This window comes from Ambystoma mexicanum, chromosome 12, assembly GCF_040938575.1.
Source record: "Ambystoma mexicanum isolate Mex_15411 chromosome 12, UKY_AmexF1_1, whole genome shotgun sequence".
Taxonomy (NCBI): domain Eukaryota; kingdom Metazoa; phylum Chordata; class Amphibia; order Caudata; family Ambystomatidae; genus Ambystoma; species Ambystoma mexicanum.
Window position 1 is genome coordinate 1,216,768,122 of NC_090936.1, and position 24,179 is coordinate 1,216,792,300.

General features: G+C 49.0%; 1 protein-coding gene across 1 annotated transcript in view; it reads right to left on the reverse strand.

Moving 5' to 3' along the window:
* LOC138514392 (sodium-coupled monocarboxylate transporter 1-like) overlaps positions 1-24,179 on the reverse strand; it is a 501,148-nt gene that overhangs the window by 214,100 nt on the left and 262,869 nt on the right. The window contains exon 10 of the mRNA XM_069629874.1: positions 3,509-3,576. Coding sequence (XP_069485975.1) covers positions 3,509-3,576 — 68 coding nt within the window. The remainder of the gene's footprint in view (positions 1-3,508; positions 3,577-24,179) is intronic.

Sequence of the window (24,179 nt, forward strand, 5' to 3'; positions counted from 1 at the left end):
GGTGAGAAGTATTTCTTTTTTATAAGTAGATGAAACATTGATGAGGTTAGATTTATTTTCATCAGAGGGTAAATGCCTCCAGATAACTTCACATTTTCTTTTTTCCACTCTCAGTGATTTGAGGTACGGAGTGAACCATGAGTTCAGGTGTGCTCTAGGTTTACTTTTCCTCATTTTTAAAGGGGTCGATGGTATCTAAAGCTGCTGTCATGGTTTTGTTATATTCATTAAACAAGGTGGTAGGATCAGTCGTAGCTGGTAATGAGTTGAGTGTTGGTAATATTAAAGGTAGGAGCTTATCTGCTGTGATGTTTTTTATATTCCTGGTTAGGGTGGGAGGAGCAGATGGGTTATTTCTATTTATGGGAATTTTAGCTGTAATTGTGAATGCTAATAGTTAGTGGTCTGTCCATAACTGTGGGGTTATAGCAGTGATGGAGGCACTACAGTTAAGATCAGCCACCCAATCAAGTGTTCTCCCTTTGTCGTGTGTAGGGGACGTCACTCTTTGGGTAAGCCCAAGTTCTGTAAGAACATTGGAGATGGTAGTAGCTTGCTGGTCATTGGGGTCATTAAATCCCAAGTTGAAATCCCCTACTAAGAATACTTGCGAGGTGCTTTTTAGATTGTCAAATAGAAGGGTTGAGATGTCCTCCTAAAATGTTCCGATGGGACCTGTGGGTCTGTAAATGAGATAAATATTGAGCGTTTGGGAGTCAGAAATGGGTAATTTGACGGTAAGGGATTCACTGGATTGAAAATCAGGTGAGGGGGCTAGTCTCATAGCTCGGTTAGACCTAGCTATAAGGGCAATCCCTCCTCCCCGTGCCGCAGTCCTGTCTGCTCTAAGAATGATATAATTATCAGATACTGCGGCATGAGGGCAGGGCCTGCTGCTGCATATAGCTATGATTCAGTAAAAGGTGTAGTTTTCTGCTTGGATTAAGTCTGCTATCTCTGTGCCACGAGCCACTAGCCATCTAGCTTTAATTGAGGCTCCCTTGAGGTCAGGAACAGGGTTACCTGTCAGTGGACTGGGTGAAGTACAATTGCTCGTTTCTTCGTCCAACGTCGCAGTAGGGCGTTTATTCTGCTGATGTTTTTTGAGGGTGGGATCATCAGTCTTGGGTGTGGGTTTAGTGATAGGGCTGTTATTATTGATCATGATGTTTGGTCACTTGAGTGGGCGTTCTCTACTAAGGCCGATATTAGCTATCAACGAGCTGGCGAGTGGTTCGTAGAGTTTGGTGAGTCTAGAACAGAGTCTAATATTTCTAGAAGATATGTGCCAAGGTTTATTAGTTTTAGGTAAGTCCTGAGTGAGATTGGTGGTCGTTATTGGTCTAGGTTATTAAGATAATGCCCGACGGATGGTGGTATCTCCTCTATGCTAGTCCCTGTGGGATTTCTAGTTGAAGTATTAAAGGTATAGTTCAGGTTCTGCTTAGGTGTTGGTGGGGTGAATGTAGTACTCATTATACCTGCAGTATTACTTGTCGTGGTAAGGTAGGGTGTAAGCAAAAGGTAGAATGATTTGTAGCACTAGTCAATATACCTAATGCCAATGGGGCATACCATAAGAGTGCATAAAGGACAGTGACATGCATAAATGCATAGTGCACTTGAAATCCATTTCTATATGGTGATTCACTAGGAGAATTGTGTTCTGAGAATGAAGCAGTGGGTAGAGTATGTGGTTTAAATACAGTCTAACAGTATACGCTGATTTGGTTAATCGCGACAAAATGCAAAGTGTATAGTCAGACAGGACAGGCTAGGACAAGATGCCAGCAATGAGGCAAAATGCACAAGACATGATGGACTAGTATGTATGTAACAGCAATACACAGCAGTGCAGTGGGGCAATGCTAGAAGAAAGGCATAGCTAAATGTGGCACACAGCAAGTGTATAGCAAGTAGCTGCAACACACAGCAATGCAGTGGGGCAATGCTACTAGAAAGGCATATGTAAATGTGGCACACAGCAAGTGTATAGCAAGTAGCTGCAACACACAGCAATGCAGTGGGGCAATGCTACTAGAATGGCATATGTAAATGTGGCACACAGCAAGTGTATAGCAAGTAGCTGCAACACACAGCAATGCAGTGGGGCAATGCTACTAGAATGGCATATGTAAATGTGGCACACAGCAAGTGTATAGCAAGTAGCTGCAACACACAGCAATGCAGTGGGGCAATGCGAGTAGAATGGCATAGCTAGGAATGGCACGCAGTGCGTGCCGGGCAATACAATATGTGCAGTTCTGCTTAAGAGGGCACAGTTAGGATTAGCATATTAAGTGGGTCACATCTGCAGGAGATAGTTATGATCAAATGAACATATGTAGTTACTATGCAGGCTAGAGAGAATATGTGGAGAGATGACCAAGGGTATCAAAGGAAATGGGCAATAGTACCGTCAGGAGTTGTTCGTTGGTGCTGCATTCCTGCAAGGAGGGTAGGCAGAATGCTGTGGCCGTAGCATATGGCAATGTTATTACGGTGCAGGCAACAGTTACATGCTAGAGCCAAAGGCTTGTAGCTGGTAGGCCACTGCAGTTGTGTCTTGGTATCTCTTACCTTGAAGGCTCTAGAGCTCGTAGCGGACCCTGTTAGGTAGAATGACTGGTGAGGCCATATGCAAAGGATAGTTTTGAGGGAGTAATAAAAGGTGGTGGTGGTAATCGGGCAGCGTTCCTAGACTTCGGCTTCCGGCATCTCCGGAAAGGCGCCTTTTCAGTGTGCCTTTGCAAGGGGCCGGCTTACGCTTGCCGGTCTCCTGGTTGGCCAGATATGGATAGTTGGAGCCAATAAGGATTCATATGAGGCCTGGACAGTTTCCAGGGCAACGGCAACTCCAGCAAATGCGGCAATTGTACAGAAATTATACTTTGCTGGATTGGCTTTAAGTCTGGGCTTCCTGAGGCTTTGACCAAACAGATATAGACTCCTTGTGTGTTCTGTCATCCAACTCCTACTGTAATGTCCTCTAGAATAGGAATTGCACGGGAGCTTGCTTCATTGCTAGGGAAATTGTATTTTAACAACTCTACCCTCATGCTGGAGCCCCAAAGGGGTTCAACGTTCTTGTGACGCATGTGAATGTCCCCTGCCCACTGGAGGAGACTAAGTGAAGGTGACTGGGCTATCCCCCCATGGCAACCCCAGACCCATCATCCACTTGGTCAGGGAGGATTCTGGTTCCATTAGTCACCACATTAGACCTCCCTATACGAAGGCAGGTGACCATGTTGCAGTCCTTTGATATCTCTATGCCTTGTTTGCGCTTGTCTTTGACTTACTTACTGTGGATAGCAAGGCTGCATACCAAACGCACCAGAGGGCTGGATGACAACACACTGGGGCAGATCAGCGACGGCAGCAGGCTGGGCTGCCGTGAGAAGGCAGCGACACAGCAGCACGAGGAGTAGGATACACCTTCCCCCTTGGGACCGATAAATCTGTAACTATAATTACAAGTCATAAAGCAATACATGAAGGCACTCACCTGCACCAAGCCCCCCAGGGTAGATGCCAGGCCCGCCATGCCAATGCACACTGCACCGAAGAAAAGATCTGTATGGAAAAGTACAGGAACATCAACCAACATCTTACTATTGAATCCCTTATTTCTGCCATGCATGTATGGTAATAATGTCAAATGATGCGCAAGATGAGAGAGAGATTGACAGCCTGGACAGCAAAGTGTGCTTGACCATGAAACACAATAAAATGTGTTGACAGTGGGTTTGACTGCCTGTCAGTGGGACAGTTCAGGTTTTTGATGTCAGTAGCAGTCTCAGCGTTGTCATACCTACAGGATCCCACCTAAATTACCTTCTAAATTTAAATCGCAGCCTTTGAGGCGTTCAGGAGGCGTTTGATATAGCTCTCTTACCCCACAAATTATGCAAGCATATTCCCGAATGTCAATCCATTATCAGAGCTTTGTCAGTAATATTCATGACTAGTTTGTCAGTAAACATGGGAAAACCTTTTGTAGTTATTTAGCTAGTGAAAGGTGGCATGACCATTTTGATAAGGGTTGATGTTTACACATTCAATCGCTTATACATTTGCTGCATGCACATAGCTTTTTGCAAAAGTAACCAGAGTGTGGATGTCAAATAGTGTTCCTCTCTGTTTTAGTTAATGTATTCATGCAAGAACTCTTTTGGTGTTAAACTACTTTTTTTAGCGTTACGGTTTGAATAAACGTTTCAGTATGTGTAAGTGGGAACCACCCTACTTATTAATAATAGTATGGCCATTAGACATTCATGTATGGGGTTTTGTATATAGGTATGGGGTCCATACCAGATCTACACAGCACTTTGTAGAACTTACTATTGAACAGAATTGAGGGAAACACCCACAGTCCTGGTTGCTCCCTTGTAGTAGAGTATAGGACTGCAGTTTGAACATATTCATGCAATTTTCATAGAATTCATCTCTTCTTTTTAATGTAAGAACAGTTAATTTATAACATGTTGTAGGGGAGGATTGGTCTAAGACCCCCCCTCCCATGCATCCTCTCCCCCGGTGAGGACCATGGCTCGTCCGGGGACCCTCCCTACCATCAGGGCCAAGGAGGTGGTTGGGTCACCTGGCGAAGACATGGACCAAACCTGCTGAATTTAGCTAGGCCTCGGAAACCATTTTGTCTAATGAAGATGGTGTGAGCCCTGCGCACCGCAGCGCGGCCCCCACCTTTGGAGAGTTTCAATTATCCCTGTGGTCACAGCTCCCTGGCAGATCCGCTGAGAGCCTGTTCCCACGAACAAGACGGACATGAGCTAGTATAAGATACCAACACTGTAACATTTCACCTTCCGCAGTGTATCGCTACTCCCAGCATGACCCGGCCAGCAGGGCCTGGGTGGAAAAAGAACTGTAAAATGATCTTGGGACAAAAGCAAAGTTTCCAAATACTAATGAGAAAGCTACCTGCAATGAAAGTGTTCTCCCCACAACCTCTCTGACTAAAAAACCTGTCAAATGTATAAATATGGCAGAATGTGTGCTCAAACGACATTAGGAATGAAGCACCCACATCCCTGCAGTTATGCGCAAATAGTAAAAGCGTCCCGGGGGTTTTCGTGTTATGTGTGTCATTGAAAAGATTGCACCCCACGGTCCCGCGCCATAACCGAACTAATGCTGCTAGAGTGCAAAGAAAGACAATTGCAACCATATAGAGGGCTCGCGTAAAGGGTGCACGAAAATGCACCCTATGTGTGTGTGTGTGTTCAAGCCCTCTATGTGCCACTGACGTCAGTCTCAGTGGCGAGTTGTTTCTGTGTGCTCCACCAATCTTACTACTACCTCACTTACCGCGAATGTACAAGTATATAACAAAATGTTGTAGATGTCAAAAACGTGGTGTACAAGTAATGTGTTCGGATCAGTTATATGAGACGCATTAGCAATGTTAAAACGTGAGTTTTGGAATGACTCGATTAGTACTGTGTATTATTTGAATGTTTTCGCTTTTTTCACCTAAACTCGGCAACACACGAGGAAAAAACCTTTGTAAGCATATGCGAGGCCATTCCCCCTCCCTCCCAGTGAAGCCTGCCTGGCAAAAAATCAGAGGCCTGTGCCGCGCTGCTCCACCTCCCCCAACTCGGCTGGAGCCGCTTCAAAGATTTGTAGTTCCCCCTGCAGCACCCAAGGCCACGGCCCGCCACCTGTATTATTTACAACCCAGCAGTAAACCTCAGCCTGGAAACACAGATCCAGAGGCGCCCTTTCTTAAGCCCCACGACCCACCGACTCACCTTAGATTAATGGCCCCTGTAAAATTAGGTCATCCAATATTATGGCAACATTACAGCAACACATCCATAAAGACTTCTAACAAGACATGATGACATGGACCGCCTGTCCCATGCCCCGAGACCTAACCCCACGACCTATGGTACCCGGTCAACAGGACGCTGGTAACCTTGTATTGATAAATCGCCAACAAACCCCACTCTAGGTGCATTCCTCCTGTGTTGCATTAACCTGTAGAATAACCTATTGGAAGATTTACTAAGGAAGATAATATTGCAAATGGTTGAATGATTGCGGTGTGCATGGCCTAGGGCAAAGAAGTCAGGAAAAGACATTCATCTCTGACGCTGGCCACAGGGGCACAACAACACCGCCCGGATGAACCCAGCTGACCGACCAGGCCCAGCCCAACCCACGAGGCTAACCAGTGACGTCCTCCAGCCACGGCCAACCACATCGCAGCAGCACCTATAGCTAGTCGTCGCCACCCAATCCCCATGAACTTGTGCCCCCTATAGTATGTAGGTTCTGATGACGTTCTTTGTAAATATATACGCCTGTCTTTGCTATTGTCAGACAGAGCGCTCTCGGAGTTTGCAGAGTTCTTTGCATGCCCTATTCTGATTGATAAACTCCCATTTACGCTCACCCGCACTTTGTCGTGGCCTTATTCCCATTTTGGGAGAGTCCATTATTGTCTTTTTTTATGAAGGGAAGGATCGTGCTGGTTGGGGACGCTTGCCTTCAGTGGTGACCCCGAAAGCGTGATTATTATTTTTCTCCCAACATATATATATCCCTACCGTCCCCTTTGGTATGAAAATCTCTGGTCGAAAAGGGATACGCACGATGCGCCGGCTCCGGGAGGTTGCCCGCCAACGGCGACCGGTACGCTCACAAGTGCGCACTCACCTGAGAGAGGGTATGGGATCCCGGTTGAAAAATCCCCTTTGAGTACCGCTCGCCGGGGCTGACTGTTGAGCATACGGCAACACTGCTTGGACGGACCCAGTTTCGGAGACTCTCGGTTCAAGACGGGCACGTGAGTATTGAGTGCGAGCGATCATAAAGGGCGAAGGGGAGGAAATATAGGACAGGGAACGAGGCTGGTTAAAAAGGGGGACTTTGGGTCTAAGGACCATCCTAAACTTTCTTTGCTTTTTTCTTTGCATATGTCCATTAGCATTAAGAAGTGAATAGAGATAAAGTGAAGGAAACCTAGCTCCGAAAGGGGGTGGAGGGCGGCGCCGCATAGTGCTATCTTGACTAGTACTGGGAATATATGAAGAAGTGGAAAATGAGATAAAGGTGTCTGGTAAAGGAAGACACAGAAAATATATTAGTGACTGCTAGCCTTTCTATTCTTTTCTTTGGGTTCACAGGAAATAAAAGTGGGTTAGTACAAAAACAAAGATATAAGTTAAATAAAAAGACAATTTTACATAAAAATTAAGAAACAAATGTATATGTATATCAGAATAAGACGGACAGGGACAGCTGGCAAGGGAGGAAAGGGAGGATAAACTGAGTTGTGAATAGAGTGCTGTCAATGGGTGTGCAAAAATCGTATGTCTCAGGACATATTTTGTTATGATGAGTGTGTAGAAGTGGCAAGGAATGCATAATTATGGAATGGTCATGGTAAGTGTGGCCAGGCGAAATATCAAAACGAAGAGAGTAATGTGGTGAAGTGAGTGTTTACGTTTTGATTTGTTGGGTAATATTGTTGCAATTACTGATGGTTTGCACTCGTACGTGCCCCTAAAGAGGATAGAATAGAGGCGGGGCGCTGCTATTCTTATGGTGTGCAGGAGGAAGGGAAAATACGCAGGCCTACCACAATTCAGTAAGACATAGATACGCGAAGTCACATGCTGATACGGTTATATTGAGATACTGAGATATACATATATATACATAGAGACACCTCAGTGTCAGGTGAGCACGAAGTATGGGGGCAGAAACACCCTTATCACATATTTGTAAGAACCTACCTGGGTATGCAGAACGGATTAAGAAATATCATGACCAGTGGATTACAGAGTTGAAGGTGGAGGGGTTACTTCAAATATGGCCCGAAGGGGGATCGTTTGACAAGAGTGTCCTCGATATGGTAGCCACATGCATTTGTTTGCAATACAAGGGGAAGCAATTACATAATAGGCGAGAAATATTGGACCTATGGAGACTGTTTGAAGAGATACCCCCGCCTAAGACAAAAGAATTAGACCATGATCTACCATCTACCACTGACAATCCACTAACGATACAAAAGGATGATAAGGTATTGGCAGAAGGGGAGCCACCGATAGGGGTAACTAGGTTGTACCCAATACTAAACAAGCCAGTTCCCGCGGAGGGATACAGTGACCCAACTTATGTACCCCCACCGACAGCTACCACCACCCAAGGGCCAACAGCACCTCCACCATATGAAAGCCATAGGGAACGAGAACAGGTGAGCACGCCAAGGGTAGACATAGAAAAATTAACAGAAGACTTAGAATCAAGGCTCTCAATAGCCAAAGATGATCTCTCGAGAATAAAAAGCATATGTGAGCGGACTGCACTCAATACAGCTAGATCAGAGCATACATCTAGAGCGCAGAGCGAGAGTAGAACATTTGAAGAAGGATGGAAAAAAGGAGAGATACTGTTTAGGATACAGGAAGAACCAACACGAATAATTGAACTAGAGGAGAGAGAGAGATGTACTGATAACAAAGAGAGGCCCACAGGAGGCAGAGAGGAGCTACTATGTGATATAGGGGATGATTTAGAAGAAAGTGAAAGGCTAAGTATGGCAATGGGAGGGGGAAGCGAAGGGGTGGATGGCGCATGCTCAATCAGAACGATGGATGATGAGTGGACAGGGCGACTAAGGAATAGGTTGGGAAAAATGGCATTGTTAGGAAACTCAGGAATGAAGGTGAGTACAGATGCAACGACAAAGGGAAAGTTACAGCTCCCACTAATACACAGGGGAGGTGGGAGGCCGAATTACATACCCTGGGCTCAGATGGATAAGGCCAATCTATTAAAGTTATTGCCCCCGCTATCAGGAGGGGCGAGCAAGTGGATATATGCTTTTGAGAAACACACAGCCGGGGTACCTCTAGCGATAGGGGACGTGAAAAGTTTGTTAGTATCAGCAGTTGGGGATCAGGCTGACAGAGTATGGGTCAAAGCTGGCTTCCCAGGAGTAACGTTAGACTGCGATCGCCATGATTGTGCCTCGTTCAACACAGTGCGTGCAAGGGTATGGGATGCCTTGCGGGAAACGTTTCCAGATACCCCAGATTTGCAGTTAGTAATGCAATGTACAATGAATGATGGGGAAGATGCTATGGATTACATTTTTCGGGTCCAGGAGATGTGGAGAGCGGAAACGGGCACGCCCTGGTATCAATCGACATCCTTATTCTACTTCATAATAAAAAGGGGGCTCCCAAAAGAAGTGCAAAAAGCACTTGACAAAATAGCAGGAATTGAAGCAAAAGGATGGCCCGAAATTCAAAGCATAATAGTCCACCACTGTAAGCGAATAAAAGAGAGGGAGAAGGAGGTGGCGCAGAGAAGATTGGCAGACAAAGCGAAACTAGTACAAACAAAGCTCGTGAAGGTCGCTGCAGCAGTGGCTGCGCTCCCACACATTAGGGTGGGAGATGAGGAAGAGGAGGGGCTGGTAGCAATACAAGGAAGGATGGCAACTAATTGGGCAGGCGCAGGGCAGTGGCAATGGAACGAGCAGGAGCACGGTGGAGGTCCGCAGTGGCAAGAGTGGGCCCCTCGAGGGGGACGAGGTGGGTACAGGGGCCGAAGAGGAGGAGGACAAGGGTATGAGGGAATGGGAGGAAATGGATGGCAGGGTCCAAGAGGTGCGCAAGGGAGTTGTTGGAACTGCGGGAAATGGGGACACTACTCCAGGGAGTGCAGGAGTAGACCAAACAGCGGATTTCCAGAGGTAGAACATTATGGCCATTATGGGGGCAATGAGACACCCCGCATAGGACAGCCCACAGAGAACACTTGCATGTCCTGTCCTATCTACCACCTACGATGCAGCAGAGGAACCATTGGTAGGGGCGCAGATAGGAGACAAGCAGTTCATATTCATGGTGGATTCGGGAGCAGAGAAATCATGCATTAGAGAGGGCCGGTTCCCGTTATCTAACCGGAAGTTAGAGACGCAGGGGTTCTCTGGGGCTGTAATTGAAGTTCCTTACACAGAAGCTTTGGATGTGACAGTGGGGGGTAAAACTGTAAAAACACCCTTACTTTATTATGAACATTCACCAATAAATTTACTAGGGAGGGACCTTCTTAGTAAACTCAACATGACAATATCATTCACTGAGAGAGGTATAGTGTGTTCAACACCAGGAATATGCCCATTACGAGTAATGCTGGTGGTACCGGCTCAGACAACTGCACCGAAAATACGTGGCTTGCCAGTGGACGAAAGAATGTTCATTGAAGGATTAAAAACACTGGCCCACATAGTTCCTGATCTGAAAAGGATGGATTGGAGAATACCTGCAGAGTTCCTCTTCCGCCCAATAGTGCACCCAGACATAGCACCAGGATCAGTGGTATCATTAGATTTGCATGCTGTACAGGTATCTGCAAAAAGGATCGCAGTGATTGGAATAGATACAGATGGGTGCGAATGGCGCACAGTACTGTGCATCAATGACGACATTGCCCTGCGAGACTTAATTGATGAAGATCTCTTTTCCGATTTAGAAAGTGATGGTGAAATAATAATGGAAATAGCAATGCCCTGTGACCTTTTAATTCAGGCTAGACAGATTCCTGTCCAATTGATGGCTGTGGTGGGAGCACCACCGTCATTTTTTGATGATGATATGGGGCTAGTACCAAACAATTTGTGGACAACAGGCCCCCATAACGTAGGGTTGTTGCATGGAGTAACACCAGTGGTAATAAAGCTCAAACAAGGGGCGATTCTACCCCGAGTGAAACAGTATCCATTATCCCGCGAAGCTGAAGAAGGGATAAAAGAGACAATAAATGCACTGCTAGCACAAGGGATAAAAGTGCCTTTGACCTCCCCATGTAAAACATGTATCTACCCGATAAAAAAGGCAAAGGGAGCGGCTTGGAGGATGATCCAGGATCTACGCCCCCTAAATGACGTAATACAGAAAGAGTTCCCTTTTGTCCCGAACCCTGCATCAATATTATGCAGTATTCCAAAAACGGCATCACATTTCACAGTGGTTGATTTGAAAAACGCATTCTTCTCCATCCCCTTGCAGAATAAAGCAGATACCTCACAGCATTTACACTAGGGGGGAAAAGATATGAACACTGCAGATTACCCCAGGGATACTGTGAGAGCCCAAGCATATTCAACCTCATACTACATGAAGACTTAGGCAACTTATCGGTTGAAAGCACCATCATTCAGTATGTAGACGATTTACTCGTCTGCGCACAGAATGAAGAGACATGCAGAAAAGATTTGGTAACACTCTTGTCCCTGTTGGCAAATAAGGGGTATAAAGTAGACAAGGAAAAGCTACAATATTGTCAGAAAGAAGTCCTATATTTGGGACAGTTAATATCAAAAGACGGAAAAAGAATAATACCTGACAGGGTAGATGCAATAAGATCAGTAAGAGAACCCTCAACAGTGAAGGAGATGCAGAAATTCTTGGGAATGTGCAATTATTGTAGGGCATGGATACTAGATTATGCAGCATACACCAGACCCTTACTGCAAGCACTCAAGGAGGCACAACAAGAGAACAGGAAAATAGAATGGTCAGGAGAAATGAGCGCCTCATTCAAATCATTAAAAGAATTGATCTCCAGTGCTCCAGTACTGGCCAACCCAGATTATGAACGCAAATTTTACCTGTTCTCACATTGCAAGCGGACACTCATGACAGCTGTACTGACACAAAAGAGTTCCCTAGGACACAAACCATTGGCTTACTATAGTGGTACTTTGGATGTGGTAATGCAAGGACATTTCGCGTGCGAGCAATCACTCGCTGCAGCCGCGTTCGCAATTGAGAAAAGCGCCACAATAGTAATGGGATGCCCTGTCACATTGTTTGTGGAGCATTCACTGTTTGCAATACTTGAGAGATCGAAAAGTACACTGACTACACAGCGAGCAACTGCCTATGAAATAATATTGTCCAGCGCCAACATCCATGTGGTACGATGCAGGACAGTGAATCCAGCAACATTCATTACAGAAGCATGCACACTAGAGGACATGCAGGAACACGATTGTGCGACCTACACAGGGGAAATAGGGGAGGACACAGTGATGTGCGAGAATGCCCTGAGGGAGGGGAAGGTGTACTTTGTGGACGGGTCAGCATCAATTGACATGGACACGGGAGAAAAACATGTGGGATTAGCAGTAGTGCGATTAGAAGAAGGTGAGTATGAGACACTAGTGCAGTATCGCCTCCCATCACATTTCTCAGCACAAGCAGCAGAACTTATTGCCCTAATAGAAGGATTACATGCAGCTAAAGGTTGTGCAGTAACAATCTATACAGATTCAGCTTACATGACGACAACAGTACATGGAGGCCTGGCAAGATGGGAGCAGACGGGACTCCAGTGCAGCATGCAGAATTGCTGAAGGAGTTAATTGAGGCCCTACGAGATCCAACAGTGGTAGCGATAGTGAAGTGCCAAGCACATACGTCCAACACAGACGTTGTGTCTTTGGGAAGCGCGGCAGCGGACGCTGCTGCCAAGGAAGCTTCGTACTTTGAAAAACATGAAACAGGTGAGTACATGCTGCAGCACAAGACAAATGAAGAGCTCCCAGAGGGATACAATGCGATGCCCATATCACAAATACTAGAGTTACAGGAAGGAGCAAGTGAGGATGAGAAGATGATGTGGGTAAAACGAGGGTGCAGCCAATCAGCAACAGACTTGCTCTGGCGACAAAATAACTCAGGAAAAGTGGTAATGCCAGTAAACCTATTAGAAACAGCGTTTCAATAATTACACTTCCCAGCACACAACACAAAACAACACATTGCAGTGGAGATACAAGAAGAGTGGTTTGTGCCCGGGCTTCAGGAGTGCATATCTAGATTGACAATGGAGTGCACAACATGCCAGATATATAACTCTGGAATGACATTACGTACACTCAGGGGAACAATTCCAAGACCGATTGGGCCATTCAGAGAGCTACACATTGACTACGCGGATATGGGAGAGAGGTGTAATGGGGCACGCTACATGATTGTGGTTGTATGCCCCTTTTCGAGATGGGTGGAAGCAGGCCCATGTGCACGACCTGATGCTAAAAGCGCCGCAAAATTCCTAGTAAGGGAAGTATTTCCGCGCTGGGGAATTTGTGACGTGGTTCGCTCAGACAACGGCACTCACTTTGTGAACGAGCTTTTCAAGGAAGTAACGACACTATTGGGAATAAAACAGAAATTGTGCTCAATTGGGCGCTGTTGTGCGCCGAGCAAGATGGCCGCCTGATGCGTGAGCTCCGTGGCGAGCGGACCTCATAACCCTGTTTTTTGGTGCTTTTTCTGACCGCTGCCGTGTACGGGGCACACGACTTTATTGCCACTGCTTCAGGGATCCTGTGGACCCGGTCCTGCTGTGAACCGGAGCCGGGAGGGGCTTTCCCCGACTCCGTAGTACCCATCCCCCCGCCTGCGGCGCTCCTACGCGCCTAAAACCCAGCCCCGGCGGAGAGTGGACGTACCCGCCCGGGGCCCTGCCGCGCTACTTCCCACATCTGCCGGGCATCGGTGGGGGCCGGCGTGCCTCATCCTTCCCGGCGGCGGGGTCGACGGAGACCTGGGACCGTGACCCGCCGGCCGAGCTGTTGCTTCTGCTGGGACTGTGCGGCCTCGGGCGCGCTGCCCCCGTGTCCCTGGAGGGGCGTCGGGCCTGTGGCGCGGCCGCCCCGCTCTCTCTCCCCTGCTGCATACTTCACCTCGGGGCCTCCTTGCCCTCTCCGGGGGGTCTCCGCGGCCTGTGGGGAGGTCGCTGGAGCCTCTCCCCCCTACAGCACACGCTGCGCTGCTGGAGCGGCACGGCTTCCGGGTACGTGCTGCGGGGGGTCTCACTGCCTCCGGGGGCGACCTTGCGGCCGCTGCCTCGGGGCTCCTGCGGCCCCGGCCCTGACGTGGATCGGGGGCCGGGGGGGCTCCCTCGGGCTCCGCTGGGCCGTCCCCCCCTCCTGGGGTGATCTTGTGGGCCACGGCTGGCCCCGGCGGAGGGTGGACGAATCCGCCTGGGGCCTCGCTGAACTCCTTCCTACATCTGCGATCTGCTGGAGGGGGCCGAGCTTCCGTTCCCCCTTGTGCCGGGTGGCCTGGGGCCCGCTGCCCCCGCCATTCCTGGCGAATCGCCTGGACTGCTCCTTCTTCCCGGCTTGGGAGTCACCGTGGGGTCTCCTTTCCTTCTTCCAGGAGGCCCTGCAGGGGGGTCATGGGGACCTTTCCCCCCCCTGCTTGCACACGCTGCGCTGCTGGAGCGACGCGGCCTCCGGGTACGTGCTGGGGAGGCTCCATTGACTTTTCGCGCCTGAACTACTGCCTCCCTACCTCGGGACTGTGGGGTCGCCCCTCTCTCGCGGGCCTTCCCCTCTGCGGTGAGGGGTGTCGGAGGCCCACAAGCAAGGACTACCGGCTCCGCCTGGTGAGCCCCGACCTTCCTGGCTCTCCTGCTTTGAGGCCCAGCTCTTGCCCTAGCCTTGGGGGGCTAGTCGGCCTTCACCAACTTCACATTGCTTCTACCTTGGCTGGAATCCCTCGTCCTGTGTGGCCCTATCGTTCACTGGGGGCTGGCCTCTCCCCGCTTCATTGCTTTGGAGGCTGCTGCCACTCCACCCGGAGTGATACTCTGCAGAGGGGTGCCGTAAATACCGCTGGTCCCCACTCTTCCATCTCTGGGATCTCCCACCTTCAAGGCCCCCCACTGTTGTCTTCCACACCTTCCCGATCGGGCTGGAGCCCTGCGGTCTACACTTCTCCGGCATAGTCTCGTGGCCACGACATTCCCTGCTTCCCTCTCTTGTTACGCACCCTACCTGGATTATTGGCTTCCGCGGCCTGGGATCCCCCCATCTCCCTCTCGGGGCTGCTAGTGGTTCCCCTTTACCCCACTCGACCATCACCCTTGTCAAAATGACCAAAGGAGGCGCGAGGAAACAGAGCTCCATCAACATGTTTGCGAAGGCAGCTGTGAAATCCCCGGAGGACTCCATTGAGCAGGCCCCTGTTGAGTCATCGTCCGCAGTGGCACCTGAATCCCAAAACATGATGGACTTTATCAGGGAGGGTTTCACTGCCCTACACTCAAAACTGGATGATATGAACGGCACAATATCCTCGATCAAGGCCCACATCGAGAGGACCGATAGTCGCGTGTCTGAGGTCGAGACACGGGTCGGCTCCGCCGAGGATGCACTGGGTGCACTGCGCTCCGAGGTTGTCGCTCTCTCGGGCCGAGTCCTCGAGGTGGAGAAGAAGAACGAGGACTTGGAATCCCGCTCAAGGCGCAATAACCTTCGTATTATTGGGGTCCCTGAGAATGAAGTACACGAGCCAATGGAGGACTTCATGGAGCACACATTAATGTCACTTCTGGATTCGCCCAAGCTCTCCCCTCACTTCGCTATTGAGCGGGCGCACCGTGCCCTTTCCACTAAACCCAAACCCGGGGCTCCGCCTCGTCCCATCATCGCCCGGGTCCTGAACTACCGGGATCGTGATACTCTACTCAGAGCCGCAAGGATCAAGGGCGAGCTGTTATTGGGGGGTGCGAGGATTCATCTTTACCCCGACTTCTCGACTGCCGTCCAACGTGAACGCAAGACTTTCCAAGCTGTGAAGCGGAGGCTGCGAGATCACTCCATTAAATATGCCATGCTCTACCCCGCCAAACTGCGCATAGAACATGCTAATCAGGTGTTCTTCTTCACGATCCCGGAGGAGGCCTCCAAGTTTATGGACGAACACTTCCCAGGTTGACTTCCTTCTTCTGTCCACAGCTCTGCAGCTTCCCCCTTGGGCCCTGCGGGGGGCGGCCGGGTCCGGCCCTTCCCCGTCACCAGTGCCGCATTGATCCTCTCTCCCGGATTCGGCTTATTCAAGTTTCTCCTTTCATTTCAATGATGTGCCATACTGCTAAGTGCAAGACACCCTGTCTAAGTTACATACAATGTTTATAGTTGCACCTTAAGCTCTACTGGTCCTGCTGCGACCCGGAGCGCTGCGGCCAGCCCGGCCTACAGGCCCCCAGGCGCTGATGCCTCTAGTTTGGTTTTGGTTGAAGGGGTTTGGGATTGTCATTCCTCTGTTTGGGAGGGGAATGTGGGTGGGGGTGGGACATGTTTGGGGTTTTATTATCAGAAAATTGGCGCTGGCAGCGAAGGCGGACCGTGGTGCAGCACTCACCCATTGGTCTTGGACACCTTTTTTGACTCTACCACTATCACATCTATGGCTGAGGGGGACTTAACCTTTATGAGTTGGAACGTTCGGGGGTTGGGGAACTATAGAAAGATGAGGCAGCTCCAGCTGCGGGCTGAGCGCCACGGGTCCAAGATTCTCTTTTTGCAGGAGACACATGCTCGCATGGAACAATGCGTGCGTTTCGCCAAAACCTTGGGCCCTCATAGATTCTTTACCGATTTCTCTACTCAAAGTCGTGGGGTCATGACCCTTATTCACAAGAGTCTCCGGTTCACCCTCATCTCTTCACATATTGACCCCCTGGGCAGGTATGTTCTGTTACACGCCACGCTTCAAGGGAAAGAAGTGGTTTTGCTGAACATTTATGGCCCCAACTTCGATGACCCTGAGTTCTACAGACAGGTCACGTCCCTTCTAGATGGCTTCCCCCTTGTTCCAATTCTCTGGGGGGGTGACTTTAATACTATCTTCGATGTAGCCCTTGATAGATCTGGGTCCAAGCCCCGTCATCTCTCCAGGGCAGCCTATGCTGCATTATCATCCCTACCCCGTTTGGCCATGGTGGACGCATGGAGGTTCTTTTACCCCGATTCCCGCATTTATTCATTCTACTCTTCAGTCCACGACTCATACTCCCGAATAGACCGCTGGGTGATCTCCAATGTCTTGGTTAAAGACGTGAAACAGTTAATGATTTTACCCAGAACCTTGTCCGACCACTCTCCAGTGGCCATCACCGTGAGTTGGGCCCCTGATCCTGGCCGGTCCCGCTGTTGGAGACTGAAACCCCTCGCCCTACTCGATCCAGAGTTTCATTCCGAGCTCGAGGACTCTATTGAAGAGTTCTTTGAGTTAAACGCAGGCTCGGTACCATCACTAGCCACACTATGGGAGTCTTTCAAGGCCTATATTAGAGGGATTGCACTTTCCAAGGAAAACGGAGTCCTCAAATCGATTCGGAGAGATCTAGCCGAGAGTGAATCCAGGTTGTCGACCCTGGAGGCTGCGTGTTCACTTCACTCTTCTCCGGGTAACCTAGCGGCCATTGGGGTGGAATTGGATACGTTTCGCTCCCTGGCTGATCGTGAACAGAGGTTTCTGGACAACCCAGGCATCGCGCGGAAATACGGGGAGGGCGAGCGCCCTGGTCGCTTCCTTGCGAGGTTGATCCGACATGAGACAGGTTCCCCACACATTCTCGGGATTGAGAGACTGGACGGCTCTTTGGCTGTCTCCTCCCGGGACGTCAACACGGAATTCTTTAATTTTTACGAGTCCCTATACTCCAATTCGGACGGAGTATCAGTGGAAGAAATCGACTCCTTTCTCAATTCCCTTCCCTTGTCAACTTTATCCCCTGAGGCCGCAGGCTCTCTTGACTCCCCACTTACACTGGAGGAGCTCTCCGACGCTATTGATTCCCTATCCTCGGGGAGAGCCCCCGGCTCGGATGGTATCCCAGTCGAATTTTACAAGTCCTATAAGTCACTTCTCCTTCCCCACTTGTTGGCTGTGTGGGAGGAGTCGGTCGAGACAGGTGTGTTCCCCCCTTCACTACGTGAGGCCACAATTACAGTATTGCTAAAGGCTGGCAAAACCCCCTCGCATTGTGGATCGTATCGTCCGCTTTCCCTTATAAATTGCGACGCCAAAATATACGCAAAGGCCCTGGCTCTCAGGTTGGCCCCCATCCTACCATCCATCATTCATTCCGATCAAGCGGGCTTTGTCCCGGGGCGGTCCACCTCCCTGAACTTAAGGCGTATATTTAATATAATTGACAGGATTAGCCCAGAGACTCAGGCTGTAGCGGCCACGCTGGACATGCAAAAGGCCTTTGATTCGGTATCATGGCAATTCCTTTGGCGGGTTCTCGAAGGCTGTAAATTTGGTTCCTCCTTTCTCTCTTGGGTCAAGCTACTTTATTCGTCCCCCGTGGCTAGGATCCGTACAGGTGACCACTGCTCTCCTTCCTTTGGGATCGCCAGGGGGACGAGGCAGGGGTGCCCATTCTCTCCCTTGGTTTTTGCAATTGCCATAGAGCCCTTCGCGGACATGCTTCGTCACCGCCATGCCCACAGAGGCCTCCGTACTGCCGGGAGGGCGGACATAGTTTCCCTATATGCGGATGACGCGTTGTTGTTCATTCGCTCTCCATCCCTCAACTTGCCTCCAGTGCTGGAGGATATCATTTATTTTGGCCGGGTCTCGGGCCTTAGGGTGAATTGCTCGAAATCTACCCTTTTCCCACTTACGGAATGCACTCCCCCCCCCTGACACTCTGGGATTCACATGGGCTCAATCCACATTCACTTACCTGGGAATAGCAGTAACGCGCCAACGGCAACTAACCTTCGAAGAGAACTTTCGGAAGTACCTTACACATCTGTCCGTTAAGGTTTTAGCCTGGGACAAGCTCCCGATTTCTCTCGCGGGCAGAATGGGTCTATTGAAAATGGTGGTGTTACCTCAGCTGCTTTACAAGTTTGCCAACGTACCCTTGTGGCCAGGCGTGGACTTTTTTCGCGACTTGACTCGTACAATTAACTCCTTCCTTTGGCACTCAGGAGCGGTCCGGCTTAAGTATGAGACCTTGTCCACCCCCATGGCCAAGGGGGGCTTTGGTGCCCCTGATTTTCTTAAATATTGGCTAGTATCCCAGATCCAATATATCTCCCATTGGTTTAACACAACTGATCCCCCCCCTCATGTCCGGCTCGAGAAACTTGCGGTCTGTGACCGCGAAATCCGCTCTTTGGTTATACAACCCGCTCCTCTGGTACTGGATTCACAGAGTCCGGTCGCCTGCACATCCCTTGCATTAGCCAAAACATGGAAGCTGCTTGGAATAGCCCGCGCCTTCCACGGCAACCTTCCCCTCTGGAACTTCCTCCCGGGGGTCCCCCAGGTCGCACCACTTACTGTTCGTCGCTGGGCCGAAGCAGGCTATGAGCTGTTGCGGGACGTGTTTGACCAGGGCATATTCATTGAGTGGACTGATCTTCCCCTGCCCTTGAGGAGTGACCGGAGTGTCTGGCTTCAATACGCGTCTCTCTGTAAGACCCTTAAGCGTAATTATCCAACATTCCCTGCGTTACCACCAGACGACCCGGCAATTGGGGAACTCACTTCCCCCTCACCCATGAAAGGTAAAATCTCCAGGTTATACTCCATGCTGCAGTCCAGATCCTTCCCAGAATTTTCTAAACTCAGGGGGTCTTGGGAGAGGGACCTGGGGGTGGAAATGTCAGATGACCGCTGGGCACATTTATGCGACCGCACTCACCGGGTGTCCTTTAATTCCCGATTTAAACTCATCCAGTTAAAAGTGCTGCATAGGTTCCACTATACTCCGGTCAGATTGCACCGCATGTCCAGTGAGCATCCATCTAGTTGCCCTCGATGCGGGCATGATGACGCGGACTACATCCACATGATCTGGTCCTGCCCCCGCCTCTCACAGTTCTGGGGAGTGGTTTGCTCGACGGTATCTGCTATGCTTGATCACCCCATTGATCCTTCCCCAGCATTGTGTCTCTTCCACGACCTCCCTGGCCTCCCTCGAAACTCCAAAAAACTGACTGGCCTCTGCATGCTCTTAGCGGTTCGGTCCATCCTGCTCTGCTGGCTTCGCCCCTTTCCCCCCACACATGCCCAATGGTTAAAAGCGGTTACTTGGGCTTCTGATTCCGAGGAAACTCGGTCTCACATGCAACCTACCCACTCCAGGCCTAGGGACATCTGGCTTAGGTTCCGCTCCTACTTGTCCGACCTTGACATGACTCCGGTTGCTTCCCCTCCACCTGCTCTTTCTCACTAGTGTCAGAGCTCCTTCCATATTATTTTGCTCAGCCACCCCTCCTCGCATGTCGTTTGTATTCTGTTGTTGAATCATTTTGTGTGCAATCTCCGTATGACTGTACCATGAACTGTATTGTCAGTCTGTACCTGCTGGGCGCTGTTCGCCTGTTGTTTTGCTGCCACGCTGCCTAATAAAAAAAGTTTTAAAAAGAAAAAAAAGAAATTGTGCTCAATTTATCATCCTCAAAGTAATGGCATGGTAGAAAAGATGAACGGCCTGTTAAAAGGAAGATTATCAAAGTTGTGCTTCTCATTAAAGAAGAACTGGGTTTACTGTTTGCCCCTTGCGCTGTTTGAGCTGAGAAATCAGCCAAGCAAGGATCACCATTTGTACCCGCACAAAATTGTGACGGGGAGACGAATGCACACAGCACACTCCCCACTGCGCCAACACTCAGACGCGCACAGAAGCGCTGCGATATTGGGAGATGAGTTCACTGAATACTTGAAAAAACTAACTAGGGCAGCGCGCCACATATCAAAGCAGCTCTCACCACCATTCACAAGAGAAGAAGGGAACACAACGGGGCCCCTTACGGAACCTGAAACACAGGTACAATTGATGCCGGGAGAATTTGTCTATGTCCGAAGCTTTGTGCGCCGGTGGAATGCACCACGGTTCCACGGACCATATGAAGTGGTATTTTGCACTCCTACCGCCGTAAAAGTGAAGGGCCTTAAATACTGGATATATTTGACAGATGTACGAAAGGCATATGATAGGGTGCAGGAAGAGGTGGATGAGGGGGCGCAGACAACAGCAACCAGTGCGAATGAAAATACGGAGTGAATGTGAATATGTGTGTGACGGAAATGCACCTGACTGAGAAAACTGATGACAAGAACAATTACATTTATGGGGTTCTTTATGGATGAAAAGATTGAAAAAAAAAAAAAGGTGAACCTATGTGTAAACAATAATGTGACCACAATGTATAGTGTCTGCACCCTTGTCTGTACATCCACAACCCCACTCCCCTACCCACTTCCATTCCCTTTCCATGATATCTTAGCACTAGTAGTACCAACAAAATGTTTACATGCATGCACTTAATGCACTTTTATATCTCAAACAGGAGCTACCATGGCATCTCACAGGCAGCCTGCAACGGATAGATTTATTAGATATAGAGAATTCTTAGCTGAGAGATGTAGATATTCGTATGAGTGTGGATTATCTGTGTGCATTACATTATTTTTCACAATTATGTTTGGCCTGATTACGTATTGGTTCATAGCGTTCATCTCTATCAAGATGAACGAGGGGGGAGGGATTAACAGGACTAATGTGACAAATGAAACAGCAATTGTAAATACTAAAGAAGGTGATTTTTTGGTATGGGATGGAACTAAACTTGTATGGGGATATTACACGACACCAGCCAATGCTGTCATCTCGAAAAATGAAGGTCTGCAGGGAAAAGTGCAAGATAACACAATGACCCCGCCAAAAGTATCTAATTACAATGCCCACAGTCTAAATGATCATAACCCTGCTGCTATATCCTGGCTATATATCACCCCCACTAGCCAGCCCGCCCCCGCAACCAAAAACACACTGTTGGACAACATAAAGGAAGAAAATGAAAAAATGACAGCGACATATGAAATATTATATGATGACTGGGCAAAGGGGGGCGGGAAGGAGAAAGGGGGGCCCACATTGTCCATCGCCCATGAAGCCGGGAAATATATTAGACAAAGAAATAACAGATGAAAAAGAGAGGTGGGGAGGAGGAAGTATGATGAGTATTATGGGTTAGGATTAGACAAAATGGAAGACCCACGACACCCCCACCAGACAAATAAATGGTATGCAGACATGAGTGCAACAGCTAAGCAAACAACAAATGAAAGCTGTTATGTCTGCTGACTCATTCCCCATGCTTCAGGCACACCCAAAGTATTGTTGCCCAAAGAGTTGCCTATTGTCGATGCCCAGTGTCTCCTTCATCTCACGTTGTGCAGAATTAAGAACACCTTCCAGGCACATGAAGTAACTTTTAGAATGCTGCAGAACGAGAAAGCCTGTTATCCAAAGACAGTAGGAGTGGTATGTCTGGAAGAGCCATTTTTTATAATACAAGGGACACTTTTTTTCAGACAACAAGTGGAAGGACAAAGAAGTAATGTGCAAGGCTGAAGCACTGAGGGGTGTGGCACCAGAGTAGCTGCAATGGATAGAAGAAACATGCACACCAGTATGGAAAGAACACATCTCAAAAATTAACTTGGGTAACAGCCATTGAAAAACCCTTCAAGCTGCAGATGGAAATAACCTATGAACTGTGTTTTAAAGGAGACGGGAAAGCGTCCATGGGGGTAAACAAGAACTGTAACAAGACCCTCACCATCCCAGATTTGAGAAAAGGAACAGCATCACTCATGAATACGTATTGGGTATGTGGCAACCAAGCATACCTGCACCTCCCACCATCATGGAGTGGCAGTTGTTCGATGGCCACCCTACACTCCCCACTAATGGTAATCCCGGAAAGCCACATTGATGGGAGCAAGAAGACGCAAAGAAACACCCAACAGGGTGCGGCCCAGCCAACTGCAGAGCCACAAGTATATGTCCTGTCTTCGGGAACAAGGAAGGGGTGCTGTCCCGAAACAAACAATCATCAAACTATATATCAAAGGCATCATAAGAATTGCTGGCACAGATCCCGGATAGATATCGATTATTCAGCTCTGCCGAAACATTCTTCGCCTCACTCATCCCAAGTATCCAGGCGCGAGCAAATACAAAGTGGCTCCAAATCACACGTTGGGAGCTGATCTAGCTGGCAAATGACACTGAAGAAGGGTTTAACGTGATAAAAGTGGAACTGAGAGCACTACGGCTGATGACCATGCAAAACAGGTATGTCCTGGACCTGTTGACAGCGATGGACGGAGGTGTTTGCCAAAATATCGGAAGTGCCTGCTGCACTTTCGTACCTTCCGAAGATGCAGACAACGGCTCACTGTCCCATGTGATCGAGGCAGTACATAACCTAGGAGAAAGAATGAGAATCGAAGGTGGAGCAGAAGAAAGCACGTGGTTCGACAATATCTTCTCCTGGGTCCCATCGTGGCTGGGAATGACTGTGAAATTTTTGATGCCGGCTGTAGTATAACTCCTCTTTATTTTTTGCCTGTGCCAGGGGGGTCTTCGATGTTGTGCTAACGCAGTACCGAATGGTGCAATGATGATGGTGACAATGGGCAACACCCGCAGCACACTACAAGCTATGCAGGAAGTACATGTACCACGACAGGGATATAGTAGACAAACTGTGGCACACTACCATTAAAGACCCCGTATACTAGAATGGTACGAGGAGGTGTGGGTGGACTTGGAGGGGGAAAACGGATGCATATACCTGACTTGTACCCCAGATGAATATACCAGGAGAGGTCAGAGCCTGAGAGGGGTGTGCAGAGCATGGATGCCCATAAAAGGCACACCTGCATGGGATGACGCCTTAATTGACGAGGAAGAGTGCAGGAGATTGGAGGATTTAAAGAATTTGTTACTTAAGTAACAAAAGGGGGGAAATGTAGGGGAGGATTGGTCTAAAAGACCCCCCCTCCCATGCATCCTCTCCCCCGGTGAGGACCATGGCTCGTCAGGGATCCCCCCCTACCATCAGGGCCCAGGTGGTGGGTGGGTCACCTGGCGAGGACATGGACCAAACCTGCTGGATTTAGCTAGGCCTCGGAAACCATTTTGTCTAATGAAGATGGTGTGAGCCCTGCGCACCACAGCGCGGCCCCCACCTTTGGAGAGTTTCAATGATCCCTGTGGTCACAGCTCCCTGGCAGATCCGCTGAGAGCCCGTTCCCACGAACAAGACGGAGATGAGCTAGTGTAAGATACCAACACTGTACCATTTCACCTTTCGCAGTGTATTGCTACTCCCAGCATGACCCGGCCAGCAGGGCCTGGGTGGAAAAAGAACTGTAAAATGATCTTTGGACAAAAGCAAAGTTTCCAAATACTAATGAGAAAGCTACCTGCGATGAAAGAGTGCTCCCCACAACCTCTGTGACTAAAAAACCTGTCAAATGTATAAATATGGCAGAATGTGTGCTCAAACG